Here is a 21625-nt window from a genome sequence, read left to right on the forward strand (position 1 = left end):
TGTGTGATAACCCAGTCAGACTTTCGAAACTTTTTATTAACCAAACAGATAGTGATCCTTTTTTCTTAAGAGAAAACCAGAAAATAAAAAATTAACAGACAGAACAAACTGAAATGCAAATTAAAATACTTTGCAGGTGCACAATAAGAGTGGAAGACAAATTCACCAGGATGTACCACAAATCTTTGGGTTTGATGATTGATATATATATATATATATATATATATATATATATATATATATATATATATATATATATATATATATATATATATATATATATAGTAATACACTTACTCAGGGAAATATAAAGATTACAATTCAATGGATGATTTTATGTAGACTTAAGTAGATGATTGTATTATAACTTTTTTCTTCTAGGTGTTTACACACTGTAAAATTAAGTGAAATTAACATGGCAGAGCTGTCAATAATTTTCCTGTTATACAAACCTATCATTTATAAGCTATCTGATTTAGAAACTAAAAGCAAACTCATCCGATTGTCTGTCTTCAATATCACTGTATAATCAGGTAACTGCAGATCTGAGGCTTAAAAAATTTAATAATAGCTATGAAAACATTCCTTCAGAGACCTGATTCTAGATATTGACACTCACCTGTGGCTAAAAGCAGAATCCACTTGGCATTAAGAGAGGGAGGAGAGAGGAGAAAACTCAAGTTGTGTCCTGTTCCTTATATGAAATGGTGGGTGAGGGGTGCAGACAGGGTAAATGAATTCGGGGGGCTTAGAGGGAAAAGAAGGAGGGGAATTGTAGGCCAGAAGGAGGACAGAACAAAAAAATGAGGGAAGAAGAAGAAGAAAGCTTGCATTCGCTTTTCCTCTGACAGAATTAAAATTAAATCCCTTAAAAGTTAAAGCCCCGTAGAAGTGGGTTTGTTAGAAAGCCACCAGCTCAGTGGTTATCCCTCCTCTTCCCATTTCTTCCTCTTTCTTATTACAATCACTTGATCCTTTTTTAGCCATTTGCTGATGATAAAGAGAGAGCAGTGTGTATGTTTGTGTGTGGTGGCAAGGGGTTCAGTGAATCCTCCTACATTCACAAAGAAGATGTTACTGAATTACTGAAAGCAGAGAGATCTCAGTACGAATACAAAAAACGTACAGACACTCGAGGAATTTCATTCCAAGCTTTACATTCTTTCTCTACTGAAAGTAAAAAATACTTCTGCCTTATAAAGATAAAACTGATTTGAACGCCTCTGTGCATGCACACTTTCATCACTATAACACACGAGGGCACTACTTTGTTGTTTTAAGACTTGAATAATATTATTTCACCGTGCTCATGGTTAAAAAAGCAACTACAAATCCAAGCTATGGAAGAAAAGAAAAACGGGATACATTAAAGCAGAAACAGATGAGCGATTGAACAAATAGAGGGGTAGAAAAATTATTTATATATAAACCCGACCATCCTACAGTAACTAAGGAAGAAAATGAGACGAGCCAATCAGAAGAAGCTGCCACAGAAAAGTAGATTTTAGATATCAAGTAAAGCTCAATGTTGTGATCCTCATTCACCCCTCCTCCACACACAGACAGACAGACAGACAGACAGACAGACAGACAGACAGACAGACAGACAGACAGACAGACAGACAGACAGACAGACAGACAGACAGACAGACAGACAGACAGACAGACAGACAGACAGATAGATAGATAGATAGATAGATAGATAGATAGATAGATAGATAGATAGATAGATAGATAGATAGAAAAGAAAAAAATTGGAACCAATTTAGGTTCTAAGAGTCTGATAAAGAATACTTCAATAGAGAAAAAGAAACATCCTGTGAAAATTTAAGCTTAGTAGAAAAGCAATATGTGGACATGGAAAACAAAGCGTGCTTCAGATTGAGCAGGGTTCTAACAAATACATGAGAGATGTCATGGGTGGGAGAATGGAACTCAAGTCTGTGGGCAGAGAGTGAGTCAGGACCATGTAATGGTGCTCAATTCTCCACCGAAAATACACCTGGCTCTGTACTCAGAAACAGAAAGTCTCAACAGGCAGTAAAAAAAAGGGTAATGTGAGAAAGGGTTAGATGAGGAGAGGGGGTTGAATAAACCGCTGAAAGCCCGCCCTCTATTCGGCCATTTGAGAGGATTAACATTAGGGAGGATATTCCCACCAAATCTGCTTTCTCTGTCTCTTGTTCCATCTCGTCCTCTTGCTTTGAAAAAGTAGGCAGTGATTTTGGAGGAAGTTGGCTAATGCTGCTTTTCTGTCATATGGGAATAACTGTAATTACCACAGTTTATATCAACATCTGAGGTTTTTTTTTTTTTATTTGTACAAACGTAATTGAGAAAACCAGGCAGCCAAGAAAATCAAACACTTAAAATCATAATGAATTACCACGGATGCATGTTATTGCAAGATCATTTCAAATAAAGCAACATGTTTTAACATAGCCCTTTCCTTTGGCATGTTTTTGCCAAAACTGCAGCCTTTAAACATAAAGGCTACATTTGACTGATAACTGCTCATTTTTTTGACCAGGAAAAAGCAAAATAAATTGCCATATTTAAATCCAAATTCATAGTCAGGATGGCCTACTCAAGTTTAAGACTTTAAATCAACATGGCTGCACAGATCATCAGCATTTAATAAAAGTAGCACTACATACCTTATAAATCAACATACAGACACTTGCTAAATCCATAACACTGACTATGCAAATGTTGATGCATCTGAATATAACAATTCTGAGCTCTTACGTTCTACTTTTTAGACCAGTCAAACACAGCATTATGTACTTTTAAAAGAACACCTAGTGTAGTGTAGTTTGGTTGGTCTGATTGATTGGACTTTGGTGGGTTACATTATATATTTGTTCTCTTGCTTTCAGAGCCTGGGGCACAATCGAGCCTAGATTTTTTTATTCTTAATAATACAATAAGATATGCACGAAGCAATTAAGTGAAGGCCCTGTGCAGTTTAAACAGCAGGATTGTAATAATGAGGTCACCTGGGACTCATGGGTCACCAGTGCAAGGCTAGTCTGTGTTTTTTACAGATTTTTAAACAACATAAATTCAGTGGTGGGAGGTCAGGGCCAGCAAAGCCTTCTCTGGTGGCCTAAACACTATCAGAAGCACTGACCTACATTTACAACATAAATTCTAATATTTGATGGAATTGTATTAATTTATTCCCAACAGTTTATTCTCTTCATTTCGTAGTGTTTCTCTTGGCTGCACTGCTTCCAGTACGTGTATGTGGATGTTAGATTTTCTGTCCAATCAGATTTCAGCCTCTATGTGCTGCCATGTCAATCTATTCTGCCCATGGCCTTTAAAGTCTGTACTGCTGGTCTTTTTACCATAGTCTCCTTGAGAAATAGCTCTGTTTCTCCAAACAATCAGATTTCAAATTCACCTAACAGGGCCACCTAGCTGGCCCAGAATAGCATCAGCATTTTTTCCATTCTCTGATTGGTTGGCCAGAGGGAAACTGTTACAGCCAAGTTTGACTGGCAAAAAACATGTGTAGCACGCTGCACACATTAATGCATCAGAGTTAGACTTTTTTTACGCATATGGAGCAAGAGAAATTTGGTCTCGGACATTCTTAAAAATCCATTTTGAAGAAAAGCTAGACATCGTGAGAAGAGGACCAGTGAATACGAGCGGTACCACTGGCCTTTGAGCAACGGTGCAAATTATAAGTCTGCATCTCTGGTGAATAGGTCGTATTTTATATACATTTTTAATGTTTTTGTCATGCTATTAGACAAATATTGATTCTGAACTGATCCAGATGATGTAGGTGCACAGTTGCGGTTTGGAGCTTGCTTAATTAAAATGGTATTCACCCATATGTAAAATGCCTCTCTCTCTGTAATGCCACGCATTTTTGAATAGTGTTGATGGTTTCTATATTTGCGACGTGATAGTGGTGGTATTAAGAGGTGGATTAAGTTGGGTTAGTCCCCACTGAAGGCCCAGGTAGCAAATGCATGGCCCGCCACTGCATAAATTAGTCAAGTCAAGTCAAGAGGCTTTTATTGTCATTTCAACTATACACAGTGGTACACACTACACAGTAAAAATAAGAAAACGTTCCTCCGGAACCCTGGTGCTACACTAAACAACAACATAAAGCTACAACACAACACAAGCTACATAAAGTGCATCGAGTGCAACCTAGTGCAAACAGTGCTGACAAAAAACAGTACAGACAGACAGTGCAGACAGACAACACAAGACAAGACACAAAACCCAATATAGCGCCGACCAGTAAACCTACTGTATACTCTGAATATACAGTACTGTGCGAGGAGAACTGTAAAAACTGTAAAACCCGGGAGTGAATATAAACAGAACAATGTAGTGCAAAAAACAGCAGCAGTCAAGAGGTGCAAAAGACAGCATGTAAACAGTATAGTATAAATTTAACTGTAAACCAATGTAAAAGCTGTTTTAGAAACTTTGAGGTGACCGGGCATGTTGTTCTATGCACTCTATCACACTTTTTTGGACATAGTTTATTATGCTTTTGGATAAAAAATATGAGCTTTCATTACCCTTGAGAAAAAAAAACAGAGGACCTGTTTTTCCCACTCCTTATTATGCTGATTTGTTCACAGTTATGATTATATATTATTGTATGTATGATATATTGTGATAGAGTGAATAACTGAAAAATCAAATGGAACATTAAAGGGTCAAACATTGCGTATTCAAAGTGCTTAACAATGACTACTGCAAAGGATTTGCTTACAAAAAAAAATAGTTCCCTGCCCAACGCTTCAACAAGCTGTGCTCTCCTGCCTCTCAGTGGACTTCAACGGCCCTGCAAGCAGCATTACGTCACAAGACCTCACATCCCTGTTTCTGTGCTTGATAATACAAGACAGACAAACATGGAAATGAAGTGTGATTCACAAGGCACTGTGTTCAATTGAAGCCAGTACACTTATTATGCACATGTTAAATAGGTCCATCTCCAGTTGTGGAAGAGCTGAAACATTTTTGTGTTAAGACTTCTATCCTTTTAGGGGCAAAGACCGAAGAGATGAGCAGCGTTAAAGCGACCAGCTGCAGAGAGACAATGCCAAATCACAATCAACTAAATAGGTTTCAGCATTCTGCATGGTAATGCAACCATCCGTTATCCTCTCCTAACAAATCAATGAACATCCTGCTCCATTTCTTTTTTAACTTATGCATGAACAACAAATAAAAAAAATAAATGCCCAAAATAAAGCAACTAGGTAAAATATTGCATATAAAATAATTAAATATCAAGGTCAAAACAAAGCGAAAAAATTGATATATGTGTATTTTTTTATTTCTGCTTTGCAAGTACCAAGCATTAAACAGATGGACACAGATGTGCGTGCGTGTGTGTGTGTGTGTGTGTGTGTGTGTGTGTGTGTGTGTGTGTGTGTGTGTGTGTGTGCGTGTGTGCGTGTGTGTGTGCGCGCAGTTCAAGACACACAAAAGAAGGAAAGCCAGTTTCAGAATACCTGATTTGACCTTAATAGTCTGTTATTTACACTTCAGGACACACGTCAACACATGGCAGACAGAGGCGCTCAGTTGCGTCACTACATGAATGCACTACATAAAATTCTCTCTATCTCTCTCTCTCTCTCTCTCTCTCTCTCTCTTTATATATATATATATATATATATATATATATATATATATATATATATATATATATATATATATATATATATAAAAATTAGGGCTCTCAATCGATTCAAATATTAAATCACAATTAATTACATGATTGTCATGAGTTAACTCCTGATTATTCGCAATTTAATCACACATTTTTATCTGTTCTAAATGTACCTTAAATTAACACTTTTCAAGTTTTAAATACTCTTATAAACATAGGCCTGGACAAATATAGATGCTTTATGCAAATGTATGTTTATTATTAGTGAAACCATATTGAACATAGAGCATATGTATATATATATTAATTAAATAGTTCATATTTTTGGATAGTTTAATATGCTGTAAAATATTACTTACTGTTACAAAAAAGTTTATAACCTTAAAGCAAGATTACATAGTCTGGCTCAGTAATGAACTTCTGAATTCAGTTATGAATCTGAGTGCTGTAGCTGAGGTTGAGAATCTATCAGAGCCAAAATTCACACATACCATGCTGGTGCTTTTTTCGTAATTTTATTCCATGGAATAGGGTTCATAATAACAATTCACTTACATATATTACAATATTAATGTGCAACAGTACTCACAGTACGGAATGAAGTGGAATCACACACGTAAACCATGAAAATAGATATCACACACTCACCTATCCACAACGATGACTAAATCAGTTTAAATCAGGACTGCATCCAATTGAAGGGCTAAAGACAAGGCTAAAAGCCTAGGAACATGTTCAAATCAGTACACACACTCTCCCACTGAAGCACTTACTATGACACTGAGTAAATGAGGTAGGACGCATGAGATTATAAGACACACGCATCTATAGAGTCTGAGTGTAAGGATTATGTGCCACTGCCTCCACATTCCCTCACACAAACAAACATGCACACACACACACACACACACACACACACACACACACACACACACACGCACGCACACACACGCACTCACGCACGCACACCCTCCTCATGATGCCTTGTTTAGCTGGGTTTTGTGCAGCTCCCAGCTGCCTTCTCTTTCAGAGCAGCACATAAAGATAGCTCTATCTCCGCTCACAACTCCCTTTAAACTCAATTAGCCTGTCAACAACTCTTTCTCTCGCCACATCCGCCTCGATCTCATCTCTCTTTCTTGACCTTTCTCTCTATCTCTCTTCATTGCATTCTCCTATCACTCAGAGTTCCCTTTTTCTCATTAGCTAAACTAATCTAACCCATAACTGATGCAAATGCTTAATTTTTCCCTTCTATTTGCTTATTGGGACAAATGGTTTGGTGCATAAACTAACAAGTATGACCTAGTGACTGATTCACAAACTAGCAGGTTTCTAGAACATAATTATTCCAATTCATCATCAACTGTCATAAAGACCAATTGTGATTGTTTTAGTGACCATATTTTGTTAGTATAACTTTGTTATGATACTTTTTAAACTGGTTTAAGTTAAAATATTATGACAGATTAGTATTCTTTTGACATATGAGTGATAACATACTCATTATAAATTTTGACAAAATTAATTATAAAAAGACAAATATTTTGACAACATTAACATGAAACCCAGCACTATTACAGTGTTACATGATGGGTACAGCACTGACCCTTATTGCACAGTAATGACAGAGCTATGTAGTTTTTTCTTGCTTAAGTAGATGTGTTTATTTTTATTATTTATAATAAAAACAAAAAACAAATGACAATGTCATGGCACAGCAAGTGACATACTTAGTTTATTTTTACTATTACTAGAATATTTATAATAGCTTATGACTACACAATGACACTGTAATGATAAAGTTTAGTATATTTTCTCTGAAATTCACAGTCAGTTGTCATGATGCTCTGGGAGTGTCAGTAAAGATTTATAGCAGACTGACATCAAACATAAAAGCAAAATAAGGCTTTATTATATCTGTATAGAAATTTTTTTTCCAGCAGAACAATGTTCTATTTATTACTTTTCTTTGTACCACCCATTCCACATTACACCCATTGTGTAACTGCATTTTGTAACCCTGAGTACTGTAGTATTATTTTATTTGCAGCTAGAAAATAACATTTCATTCGAGTGCAATATACATAGAGAAATATATTGGAAATACAACAACAACAAAACAAAACATAACTCGGCAGGATATAGATTTGTCAGTTGTAATGATGTGTCATGCAGTGTCATGCAGCCCTATGAACAGCACATTCATGTAAATATAAAGTCTAGCAACTTCTTGTTATTCAGCGAACACCATTTTGGTTTATATTATCTCTTGAATGGCTATACCTGTTGGGTAACATACTTTAGATGTTACTGTTTGTTTTGCATGCCATAGTTTCGTTGGTATCAGCCATGCTGCTGATTCTCAGGAACAAACCATGACGAGTGACATTCCACCCAACTCTTATATCTTATTTAAACACACAACCATTAATATACTAAAACTGCTGCAGGCTTGGAAATCCAACACGGCAAATGCCAGCTGCTCAAACCTACTGGTGCAGATAGGTATTTTTTTTTATTGAGACAGCATTACTGAGCAAAAGTTACACAACACACACACACACACACACACACACACACACACACACACACACACACACACACACACACACACACACACACTCACTAGATTGCTTACCCTAATTCTGTTACTCTAAACACTTCACCCTGACCTACAGCTAATTGAGAGCCTACTGAATGATTTCTTAAAGAACTGCATGTATGTGTTTCTTTCAATTACATGCTTCTGGGCAAAGACTATGGTTTATCCCACAATGCCTCTCTCTACCATACACACACTCATATAACCCTCTATCACCACAGTTCGATCTGCTGCAGATAAGTTTGTGTGCATAAGAGAGAGAGAGAAAAAACAAAAGAGCAGGGAAACAGCAAAAGAGAGTAGTAGCACTAGACAGGCAAAAAATTATAAGGTACCATTTTATATAATAGAGTATTTCACATAATATAGACATTAGGATTGAAACATTATAAAAGAGTAGGTAAAAAAAAGGCAATATATTGTGAGGATGTACTGATACAGAATGCATGTCATATTTTAAATTTTGATTGTGTGAAATTGTATTTGATTGTATTTGTATTTTATTGAAAAAGGCTACTCTCTGCCCAGCTGCTTTTGAGTCCATTCGTGGAGCTTCTATCATCTGTACCAAAGAGTATGAGAAAGTGTTTAATTAAAGCAGCAGTTTGTAATTGTTTAACACCATCTGCTGTCTGTGACATGAATTGTGATCACAGTGAAAACATTTATAAACCTTTACCTTCTATCAACCCTACCCCCTCTGTTCAGTGCTCTACATATATCATGTGAGTTCCCTTGTGACGAATAAAGAGAGCAGAGCTGAGCATTTTAGAGCAAAGTTTTAACTCTAGAAAAATATACATATTTGCTTAAAATATTTAGAAAGAACTAGCTTTGGAAGTTAACTTTCTTGACTACACACCCAGATCTTCAAGACCTAGGACCTAAATATTACAGCACTAGTTTCAATTTACATGAACAATCTTCATTTATTTTTAGAAAGAGTTTTATCGTGAGCCTATCCTAGGAATCCACTGACCTAAGGTGGGAATACACTCTGGATGGCTGCCAGTCCATTGCAGAGATCCATGAACATACATATACACATTCACATTTACACATTCATTCACACTAGTAGCAATTTTGAGATGCTAGTCCAGAATGTTTAGTGCATCAGTGTACTGAATTACTATTTTTCTTATGTTTCTTTAGAAGGAAGTGAGTGCTTGTGGGCAATGTAGCCTTTCCTTCTCACAAACTGTTGTACAGCAAAGCTAACAAAAGCTGAATTGAAAATATTTGTCGGTTTATTGACAATTTAAGCCTAATTATTCTAATCATCACGTCACTGAGAATTTCAGATCTCAAGCAGGATTACCTAAACCTGGTTAATAGGACAACTAGAGCTGCATGTCAGTTTTTACCAATGTTGCTTGGTGTGCACAAATGAACTGCTCATGCTGGCCATAAGTCAGTTGTTTACAGGACCACTGCAAATTAAAGTATAAAGGAAGGTCTAACTGCAAATCCTGAAGCAATAGAGGAAGTAATAGAAAAATAAGATTGCTCTGTGATGTGAGCTGTGTTTTTGGCAGGCGGATTCCTGTTACCACATGGTTACATAAGCAGGCAGGGCTGTGGCCTCTCTGTAGCACTGTGAGGTGTGTGTGGTCAGCGGAGAGACTCCTAATGTGGGCCTGCAACATCCAAGATCCGAGTTTGTGCCAGAACAAGCAGTTGTCGCCAGAACACACACACACTACAAAGGGCAAGTGGAATGTGCAGCACAGCATTTAGGTGCAAAACACAGGTTACACAAACATGCAAAGAAGGGTAGTGCTGATTTATACAAAATAAGACACAGGCACAGGCATATGGTCAGCTAAAACATTTCTACACAAACCTCACTAGCTAGGGCTGAACATACTATGGTAAAGTGTACATTTTATTGATATTATGAGCTAGCATAACAGTGTGGCCAGTTTAAAACCTCTGGAACAGTTAAAACTGCCCTGGAACATAGAGAGTTTTCCACAGGCCTGCACCACTGGCAGACATCCACAGTCTGCAAAAAAAACTTCACTCGATTTTAACTGAGACCTGATTTCTGTAGCGCTACGGTAAAGATACATGTCTGGGCAAAAATGTTCCCAGACATGCATTGCACCAGAGACATCTGTAAACATAAACCAAACTCTCTCAGTATGTAAACATGACTAATGTGGAGGAAACCAACTGGCTTGTTAAAAGATGATGCAATATAGTTGAATAGCTGCAGTTCTTAGACAATTCTTTATTTCCTTCTACACCCCAGTGAAGATGAATGAAATGACAAATCCGCAATATGTGGTCAGTAATTTTTATTTTATTTTTTAACTAAATTCTCTTCATTCTAAAAGTCTGATCACAGGAAAGACTCCAGTTTCTATGGTACTCCAGGTTCCCCCAATTATGACAATGATGCTTAATGGTTACTGACGTCTTGTACTAGTGATTTTGTAGCATGTAAGGGTATGGCTTCATTAAAGGGAGGGGCTTTCAAAGCAGCTAAATTCTGCTAACTTTTGCCAAAGATCCTCAGGCCGGCCTCTGGTTGCACTTAAGGGCTCATTTTGCATTGAGGTAATTTTCAAGCAAGCAAAGACAAGTAAAGTGTATCCTCTGAATGTAAAGGGTGTTGGAAATTTGTCATTAAAAATAACAAGGAATGGACAGAGATTACAATCATTTTAGAGCAAACTGGAAATGGAAAAGGTTGAGAGACGAAATTAAAATAAAAATGTGACAAAACAGCAATGTTTTTGGAACAGTGTGCTCCCTGGTGGATCACATGACTATAAATTAATATGAGAATGGAGAGTGAAGGAAAACATCTGTTGAGCATTACGAGCCACTAGGTCCACTAGACCCTCACACCTCTCACCCCGCTCACAACCCCCCACCCCCCCACACACACATACACACTCACACACACCCGCTAGTCAACACAGTACTCATTTCCTCATTTCCTCTGCTAGGGAGCAAAGTTCGGCCATCAGCACCATTCTTCACCCCACTCTAGCTCAACCCCTCCGCTTTTTTCTTCCTTCATATTTCATACACACTAACATGCAGGAAAGTTTCAATAGAACACAAAACCATGGTGAATTGACCATGATGAAAAACCAAAACCACTCTCTACAAATGTGTTTAAACCAAAGAGACGATCAAAACAAACTCATGTAGATAATCAGTACAAATGGATTATGTGAACAAGCGATGACATCAAATCACATGGGGAAAGGAAAACAAGCGGCAGACCAGAAAAATGCTTTACAGCACACATTGCTGTGAGATCATCGAAAAATCTGGTTAGGGAGAGAGTAAAATGTACAGTGAGACACCCGTCACTCCGCTGATCACATGTTTGTATTTAAAGTGTACTGTCTTTTCTCTACTGCAGAAATGTAAACGTTCCTCACTGACCAGGTAAAAGTGAGCGAAAAAGTAAAAATCTAGAAGCCTTTACCATAATCCTTCTGCAGTATACAGTTCCATGTCATGAGATAAGAACAAAAACATGTTTTTTTTTTTTATTTACTTATATTAGAAGAAAGCAGTTTTTTTATATTTCCATCTATATATGCTCTCTCTATATTTTTTATAGAACATATACTTAAATTCTTCAGCCAGAGGTATTTGTAAATTTTTTACTTTAAATTTGTAAAATTTGCCCATTCGGAGTTGGGATTACTTTCCAGGAGGAAGAATGTGGGGTTATGCACGAACAGTGTAGACACTAAAGTAAACACAGAACAGCTGTAGAATGGCTGAGCATGCTGTTATAGGAAAATAATTAACATTTAAAGGTGGTGTGGTGGCGTTATCACACCAATGATTTTCCTGTTTTCCAAAAACAGCACATTCTGAAGTGATATCTATTTTTCTTATACCAAGCAATTTGCCAGCAATTAGATTTCTGAAATAATTAAACTATAAGCAGTTGTTCCCTCAAGCCTCTTTCATGAAGCTAATAAACAAAAAGCTTGTCATGTTGCTGAGATATTTGTCCTGATGTCTTGTCCGTAGAGGAAAACTTGCTGACATTTATGAAATGCTGACACTCGAGACTTGCCTCGGAAATGTCTCCTCTCAGAAATCTTTACTTTATTAATGATTGTATGTTTCCTGTGTCAATTAAATTACACTTTTTTATTCAGTTTTTAACATTATATTAAGTCACTTCTATTAGCATGCACTATAGAACAATTATGCATTAAATTGTTTAAATGATGTCTAGCTGCTTTACAATAATGTATCTGCATATGTATATACAATATGTGTATGTAATGTTTATCGTCTGAACAATCAGAAGCAAGTTTTACCAGTTGTATATAGTTATATAAATGCTTAATGATGATTTATTTTGACCTTGCCACAGAATCCCTCTGAGCATGTTATTAGTCACCAGCCTCAGTCGGCATTTCCTGCAGTGAGTCCCTACAGAGCGGGAACAAGTGCCATCCAACTACGAAGCCTAGTTAGGAAGTGCAGGGCACAGGCTGCCCTTTCTCACAAGCTAAAACCACACCATTAATCCTCATCCTTCATTATTATTAGAGAAACCTCACAGCATGATCGAGGTGATTTTATTAGCATGGATATAAAGGCTTTTGACAGGGTCGGAGGTGCAGCTCTCCCAGCATGCGCCTGGCACGACTCCTGTCCCCAGGAGCAAAACCACGTTGCTGAGAGTGCAGAGCAAAACCTGCACACGCAGAGTTACCTTCTCAGCAATCCGCTCTAAAAATAACACCAACAAACAAACAAACACAAGGCGAGAGTGCTCAGGTGAGTGTGCCAAGAATGAGATAATGTCAACACGCAGGAGGTCCAAAATCCTCAAACACACTCGGGATGTAACTATGGGATATAATATGACTCGGGATAAAATATGAGTAATGCAAGATGCGTGAATCCTGTACAATGATCCTTATGCAGTATTTTAAGAGAATATTATATACCTTTGGAAAATCATTGGAGCTGAACACATGTCTGGGTAACATTAGTTTCATCACCTAGTGCCTCTAAATAAAAAAAAATAAATAAAAATAAACATGAAAATGCTGTAACCAGAAACATATTTTTATGTATTATAGTTTATATATAACAATTTCGCATGTATACTATACCAATTATTAATGTCTGTTTTGCTATTAACCAGTACATTTTGGTTTACAAGCAGTTACCTTTTTACTACCAAGATCTACTGCTCTCTAAAATCGAGGGAATGTCACACAATATATTCCGATTCTATTTAATACAAATAACCCATTGAAATGACTTTATATTGAAGAATCATATCATTATATTTTTCTACGTCTAATTGTTTGTAGTTATTGAAAATTAGCTTTTTAATCAACTTAGAAATTAAACATATTGCACTAATACTCTCATGCAGGTTTTTAGTGTCACAACAAAAACAGTAGTGGTAAAATCTCAGCTCTCTTGTTTATAATGTGGTCTAGTGGTTAGGATGTGGCGCTCTCATATATACACGTGTGTATATATATATATATATATATATATATATATATATATATATATATATATATATATATATATATATATATATATATATATATGGTCCCCTGGTGGTCTAGTGGTTAGGATGTGGCGCTGCGGCCCGGGTTCGATCCCCGGTCAGGGAACCAACCCCAGACGTGCATATATATATATATATATATATATATATATATATATATATATATATATATATATATATATATATATATATATATACACAACAACTATAGTGTATATAGACTGTCTATTTGAAGGTACTGCAAATTATAGACTGCGGATGCTCGCTATGTTCATTTAATATGTTACAATATGTACATGTTTGTTCCAAACAAACATTATGAACAACAGCTACTACCACTACTACTGTACTACTAATAATAATATTAATTACTATCATCATTATCTATTCATCTATTCAATATTCAAGTAAACTAGGCAGCTTTTTTCAAAAGCACCTGGTGGATACTGTTGAACCACACATATAAAGACACACAAAAACCCCAAGACAACATTCAGAACTGTAAAGGTACAGACCCTTGTGTCCTCATGGACATGCTCTAGCTATGGACATGATATGAAATAATAGCACGATGTTTAGAACATCCAGCAGAGGAAGCAGAAGAAAAGAGCATCAAAGAAGAGCTCAGTTGTAACACTGACGATGAGTCCCTTGGACCACTATCAGACATACCCGAGAACCAAGTTTCATTAAATATGGATCAACTGAAACACTAGCACTCCATCCAGGGACCCAGAAACATCCTGTTTTCAAAGTTCATTTGTTTACTAATGAATAAAAGGCTTGAGCTTTACAGAAGAAGAATATCATTTTAATAAGACACTGCTGTAATAATATTGCTGCTCTTTGCTTATATCATTTCACAAAACAAAGTGAGTCATTCACAAATATTTTGATGTTTTACAAATATGTTTGTAAATCAATAAATACCTATCAATAATTTGTACAGTGGCTGTATTTTTTTATTGTTTTCTGATACATTCCTTGGGTCAACTAGTCCAAACCAGTTTATGAATATGTGATTGTTTATGCTGCGGACTGAGTTGTATTAGCTCTTGCTTTTTAAAATGGGGCTAAGCTGGTGCAGTTTTGGGGTTTTTCACACGCTATATAGCTTTGTGTGTTTTTTGCAAATTATGCAACACAAATCCCCCTACACACTACCTTCTATTCAAATAAAATGATAGTCTTAGCCAAGATAGAGAGAAACCTATTCTCTAAATTTAAAACACTTTTGTTTTTAAAATAAATCAAAACGAATACCTGGACGTTTTATTTAGCACTAAAGGCAGACAAACCTGTAATATTATGCATAATAATGAAACATATCCTTCAAAGTCTGGCCCTGTCATGTGATGACAAAGCGACTCCATGCCCATAAGCCAACAGCATGGCTGAATGCTCTGTTTTATTCTTCCAATCTCTCTTTCAAAAAAAGAAAAAAAGAAGTGCAGATGTTGACTCAGAGTGCAGGCATGCAGGAAGACGACACACACACAACTGAGTGTATAGCAGTCATTAAAGTTCAACAGTAACAAACACATCAGCTGGACATTCTTTCCAAGTATTCATTTAACCATTTTAGCTACAGTGTAAGCAGTACAACACTAAAAACCCAGTTCACTGCTCTCAATAAAGATGTATTCCAGTTAACATTTGTACTATGCAACTCAATATTTACAACCTAACTATCTCCCATCCTCCAGTATCCATACAGAGGCCTGTTGGTTGTCAGGAAACGGATTTGACAGGCACAATACCAGTTGAAGTACATAATAAATATATTTTAGTCATTCAATTGTAAAGATCTTATATACAAATAGTAAAATTAATGGAAATGTATGAAGAAATTTCTGAAACGATTGTGGGTTTTTTGTGTGTTTAGTGTGTTTTTTAAAATAAATTGTTCCCCAAAATAAGTAGTAAAAGGTAATAAGCAATTAGCCTATTCTAGTCTTTGAAAAAAGCCTCCTAGGTAAAGTTTCATCATGAAGACACCAGGAGAGTGTAACACTTACTTTAAGAGTACTAAAACAAATGTAAAATGTAAAACCATTGTTAAATAACTCTGTCAGTGTTGTCATTAGTGTTCATGTCTTCATAAGACAGTAATGCAAACAGTATGTAATTCATGTAATGGAATTAGAAGGTGTTTTAAATGTAAGACGTAAACACAAATTTTATTTTCAACAATGTTTGTGTAATATTGCATACAGTAATATAAGATTAGACTATAACATTAGTAAAACATCATTATACAATAAACACTGACAATGAGCTCTTTTAGGATCACTATAATGACATAACACATGTATCCTCAGTATCTGTACTATGTGTGTGTGTTTGCCCAAACTTTTTTGCTCATAGCCACATGTTTCCATTCATTTAACAGCTGAACTGTTTTGTCATCAGATGTAGGAGTCTAAAAAAAAATACTGTGGAGGAGTTTACACGTTGTTGATTCGAGAACACATTTTGACCATTCAATCTTTCACATCTACACACAGCACAGGGATCTCATCATAGATAACCATTTTTGAGAAACTACCAATAAATTGCCTTGGCTAGTCAAAGATTAGAACTCATAAATAGAGCAATAAAATGATGAAATGTACAAAATTGTTGTTATTTATTTTGATACAACATTTTTATTCATCTGACCAGTCTACAGAAATATTGATCAATAAGCTATTCTTGGCACACCAATGTGTGTATGAGGGTATAAATATTAACCAGCTCTTTGAATATTACAGTTTATTCAACCTATTTTATTTTACAAGAAAACATCAGTGTCAATATTTGGTGTCTTTTATGCTGTTCGTATGTTTATTTTCAAATAAATCTTTCACCAGCTCTGTTATTGTAATTTTTTTTTGATGATGGAAATTATTTGTGTTATTATTGTGTTATCAGTGGTTCATTGATCATGTATTGATCATGTGAAGCAATACAACAAAATTTATGTTGCATTAAATAATAACAGTACCTTAAAAAACCTTTAAAAAAAATCAACAATGAGCCAGACAGAATACTACTAGCTTTTACATTTTTACACTTTTTCTGAATGCGCTATGCCCTCACAACCTGAACAGCTGCTCAGATTGTTGACTGTTGACTTTTTCAACATTACAACTGTAAACTGAAAATTATAAACTGTCCTTTAGAGAAGGTCATGTAGAAGAAACACTCCACAAGACACATGTTCAACAGGAAACTGTATCATCTACATTTAATGAAGATCATGCAAAGCAGTAAATAGTGAAGTAAAAAGTCGATTTGCTCCAATTAGATACATTTGCACTTATTATAAACTGCAAGCAATGTTTCATTTAAGTGTTTGTCATGGCAATTAAGCACAAAATACATATTCAATACTTCCATGTTAAACTTGTGATTATGCAGCCATTGCCCACAAATGAACCTTGTAAAAATGAGACTGTTCTCAGAGATTATATAATCACCAAGCTGTGTGTTGAGTGAATTATTAAACATGGCTTTTTCTGTGAATGAACACATCAGTCAACACAGTGATATTAGTTAAAATGTACAAAATACACACACAAACACACACTATCGAAAACACATGGTCATAACTCTGCATCACTCATTTCATCCGAATCAGAAATCGTTCTGATTTCTGACACGGATTCTGATTTCTCATTTACGTTTACACGTGGATTTGACTACAGCATACCTGTTTGGCTTAGTCTACATCAAACACCTCGATCATTTACAAGTCTCACACTGGGACTAGCACATTACCTCTGAAGAATGGTGTGGTGAACGTAGAATTCGAACTCTTCGCTTCCACCTGCCTTCCCTGACCTGGAGATCTCCTCCGCTTCCACCGCATCGCTGTATGCATCCGAAAACACGCACACACACATACATACACACACACACACACACACACACACACACACACACACACACACACAACCTCACAGACAGAAACAAATACTCACACACTAACACTTGTGGTTTAGTCCCATGCTGCTTGTTGTGCAGCAAGAGTAAGAAAGAGTGTTAAGTTTCCTCCTTATCCTCTGCAACCTATCACAGTTTAATTTAAAGAGAGATGACGTTTCTGCATGCATCTCCCTCCATCCTGTTTCAACACTGTCTCTCTCTCTCTCTATCTCGCTCTCTCTCTCTCTCTCACTCGGATCAGCTCCATGCCTGTACATACACACTGCAGCAAATTCTGCAGTATCAGATTAATGCCTCATCTCCCTTACACACACTCAATTACTAGTAAATGTTCAAACTTTAAGGCAATTAATTGCTTTTGCAATCCAGTACAAAAGCCAAACATGTCTAAAGCTTCCATAAACACACACTTAAAGTAATTGCAATGGCACCGAGGGTCAACATAATAAGCTAACATTTTTCGTCGTAGCATTATTATCTACACCAAGAGTATACTGCTGCAAACTCAAGATTTATATAAGCATATCTTAAAAACATACAAACTAAAACAATCTGCCACAATTCTCAAGCTCTTGCTTTTTTTCTTTCACACTTTCTTTTCTTTTCACCAGAGAGAATAAAAATTATTGGGGAGGAAAGCAGTTTTTACAGGGAACAAATTTATAGGTTGCAGCAGTGAGATGGTTTGAGTTTGAGGTTGCGCTTCACTTCTGGATTGTTATTCATAACGAGAAAATGACAAGACATTAACAAACCTAAAGCTGAGCAGCGCTCGTGTCTTTCAAATGTTTACCAACAGACGTAGCAGCGGAATGTGGAGCAGTGTGTGTGTACATACACCAGGTCCAAGCAGGGCGGGGCTGGAAAGCCTGGGGCGCGCTGGAATGCAGGGGTGCCTTCACACATACGGTCCCCATCATGCGAACAGAATTAAAACTCAGCGTGTGATTCAGAAGCAGCACTGTTTGTTCTCTTAGTGCCCACTCTCACCTCACTTCTCATGCTGAGTAATGAAATCTGCCAACTTGATGCAGCACATATACATATAGTGTATAGAGACACATTTAAGGCATTTCTCATAAAACACAGTCAAAACTTCTGTTGGGTGAAATAAAACAGGTGGATCCAGTCAGGATTCTATTTAAAATATAAACGTTTCAGCGCTCAGATATAGGGCTAATCAGAAATCATACTGACCATGTTTCTCTTCTCTTCATGTTTCATCTTTGTTTTGATTTCTAGCCCCTCCCTTCAAACTATTCCCTCCTCTCCATGTCCACAACCATCTGGAAATAATTCCCCATCTATTACAACAGGCAGACTTGGCCTATTCGTTAATCTTGACAAGGATTTATTTCCTAATTAAATATAAATTTCTTTTTGTGTTAATGATATATTGATAACCCCCCCAACACACACACACACACACACACACACACACACACACACACACACACACACACACACACACACACACACACACACAATCACACCTAATCGAGAAAAAATCCCAATTCTTCCCTTTTTTTGAACAAATAATGGATCCAGACTTTTTAAAGTAAGACATACTTAAAGATTTTTTAGATTAGAAACCTTCTGCTCTTCTATCATCATATCTTAATCAACTTAGTTTGAAGTGTCATTCTCCAAACAGGCTACTGAGCATTTGAAACACGGTGCAATATTTCACACATCCTGCTAGCAAAAGTGTTTTGGAAATGAAATCCTACTGAAGCTCTTTTCCCAGTTTAGACATTTCAACTGACATTCGATGGTCTATTTCCGCTATAGACGCAGGCATGTGTAGGTGAACGTTCCATTCCCGCTCACTCCACAGTTATTTCTGTTTTTACCCATGTGAGATTATTATTATTATTTTTTTTTTTTTTTTAACAATCAGAAGACTAATATTTCAATAAGAAAAGCTTCTGGCCAGGAATATAGAAACTCTAGATGACAACATTTCACACATTTATGGTGCTACATCATGGTTTATTGAAAATGTTTGATATGTTTTCTAATTGGATGATTTGATTCTACATAATCTTTCTTCTATTAGACCACAAATGAAAATAGCAATGTCAAAAGTCAAAGCACTGCAATTTTATTTGAACACGCCACAATAAATGTGCACTTTTTCAGACAGCTCAGGAGAAGCTGAGCCTTTTCCCCCAAAAATGACTAACTCTATTCCTAATGCAAATATCTTCAGGTGTGTAGCAACTTAAAAGGTCTAAGCAATTACAAGGTTAATGTGTTTACAATTTATATTATATTTGTGTAAAAAGTGATCAACTGGTAAGCCATGTCTTTACAGATGACATTTCTTTTACTTCTACAGTACTCACTTGCATCACATCTCGGTAAAGAGACAAATATATTTGCTCATGTACAGTGAACTAACTACTGCTTGTCAAACAAATGATGTCAGCTAATAAAAACGGCAATATAAACATTTCTTTTCATTAGAAATGTGCAACAATTTGCAAATATATTTCTCAGACAACATTTCTGTTCACCCGAACATCCAAATAACCAGTGTCATGTTATGAAGTGCTTTATTACTCTTATACCACAACATTTTGTGAAGGAGTACATTTATTTCAGTAAAGGACACATTTCCCAATTGGAATGTCCCCCACTGGAGCTTTAAATGGCTGTTTCTTTTTTTAAAATACAATAACATTGTGAGTTAAAACCAGCACTACTGATGAACAAAATTAAACATTAGCTTCATACCAACATGATTTATGAATTTGAGTCTGTACTGTTGATATATTTGATATACTATGCCTCATGCTAAGCAGATTCCTTGTGAATACACATACAACCTGAATAAACACAGTCCACTGTGCAATGTGTGGAGTACTAATAGACTGGATTACTGTAAATACTATAAGTTATTGCAGAACCTCCTTTTAAAATCTATTTATTTTGTCTTTACAAAAATATGTGCAGTATGATGATTATATATTACACACCTGTGTGCTTTTTGGTAATATCACTATGTGGAAACTATGAAGAAAACTGTGTGTGTGTTTTTTGAAGGAAGGGGTTCTGGGGGTCCTAAAGGAAGTAAAGTGTGCTCTCTCTGATGATTGGAATCTGAAAGGAGTGGACAGAAAAAACACTGACCAGGATCCAGTGTGTTAGAGTATTATTATACCCAAAGCAGTTAAAATATGTAGAAGAAAAAAAGAACGGTTTTGGGGAAAAGTAATGGAAAATGTTATACCAGGCTTACAGTTATAATAATAAAAAAATAAACAAATAAATTAAATAAAAGTGCCCACAATATTGCTATCCACCTGACTGTTCTCACTGCTGTGTATTTTACAGCATGTGTAGTACGACAGGCCTGAAACTAAAAAAACTAACAGACAAAGTAAATAAAATGTGATGAAAATAGCTGATAAATAGTCATTTAGGCTGTGTTATGAATTATGGTGTGGCATGCATTCTTCCACTTCACACTAAGTAATATTCAATGTTTGAATCAATTAGTCTATATGTAGTTGAACATTTCTACCCATCAAAGATTCTTAATATATTTTAATATATGGTATGTTGTGTCAAGAAGTCACCATTCTAAAGTTTCTGGAAGTAAATCATATCATTTCAAGTCAAGTTTATTTCTATAGCGCTTTTCACAACGGACATTGTTTTAAAGAGGCTTTGCAGAATTTAAGAGTTGATATAAGGTGATATTTAAAGAATTTAAGGTGATATAAGTTAAGGTATTTATCTCTGATGAGCAAGCCATGGTGACTATTTCAGTAATTCATAACTTAAAGATTTGGAGAAACCCAGTGAATATTGGCCTTGATTTCTTCTTAATTGCAAAAAGAATAAGAAGCCAGTAAAAAAAAAGCTCATCTGGTCACAGAACATCCAGGGCCTAATA

The 21625-nt window shown here is 36.0% G+C and overlaps 1 protein-coding gene across 4 annotated transcripts in view; it reads right to left on the bottom strand.

The window, feature by feature from the left end:
- nhsl2 (NHS-like 2) overlaps positions 1–21625 on the bottom strand; it is a 74301-nt gene that overhangs the window by 46836 nt on the left and 5840 nt on the right. The window contains exon 1 of one of the 4 annotated variants that reach the window (XM_083540765.1): positions 17554–17907. The exons of the other annotated variants lie outside the window; for them this stretch is intronic. Within the exon in view, the coding sequence (XP_083396891.1) occupies positions 17554–17656 (103 nt within the window). The 5' untranslated portion in view covers positions 17657–17907. Of the gene's footprint in view, positions 1–17553; positions 17908–21625 lie in introns of those variants that run through there. 4 annotated transcript variants of the gene reach the window in all.

Source organism: Silurus aristotelis (genome assembly GCF_946808225.1).
Source record: "Silurus aristotelis genome assembly, chromosome: 5".
Classification (NCBI taxonomy): Eukaryota; Metazoa; Chordata; class Actinopteri; order Siluriformes; family Siluridae; genus Silurus; species Silurus aristotelis.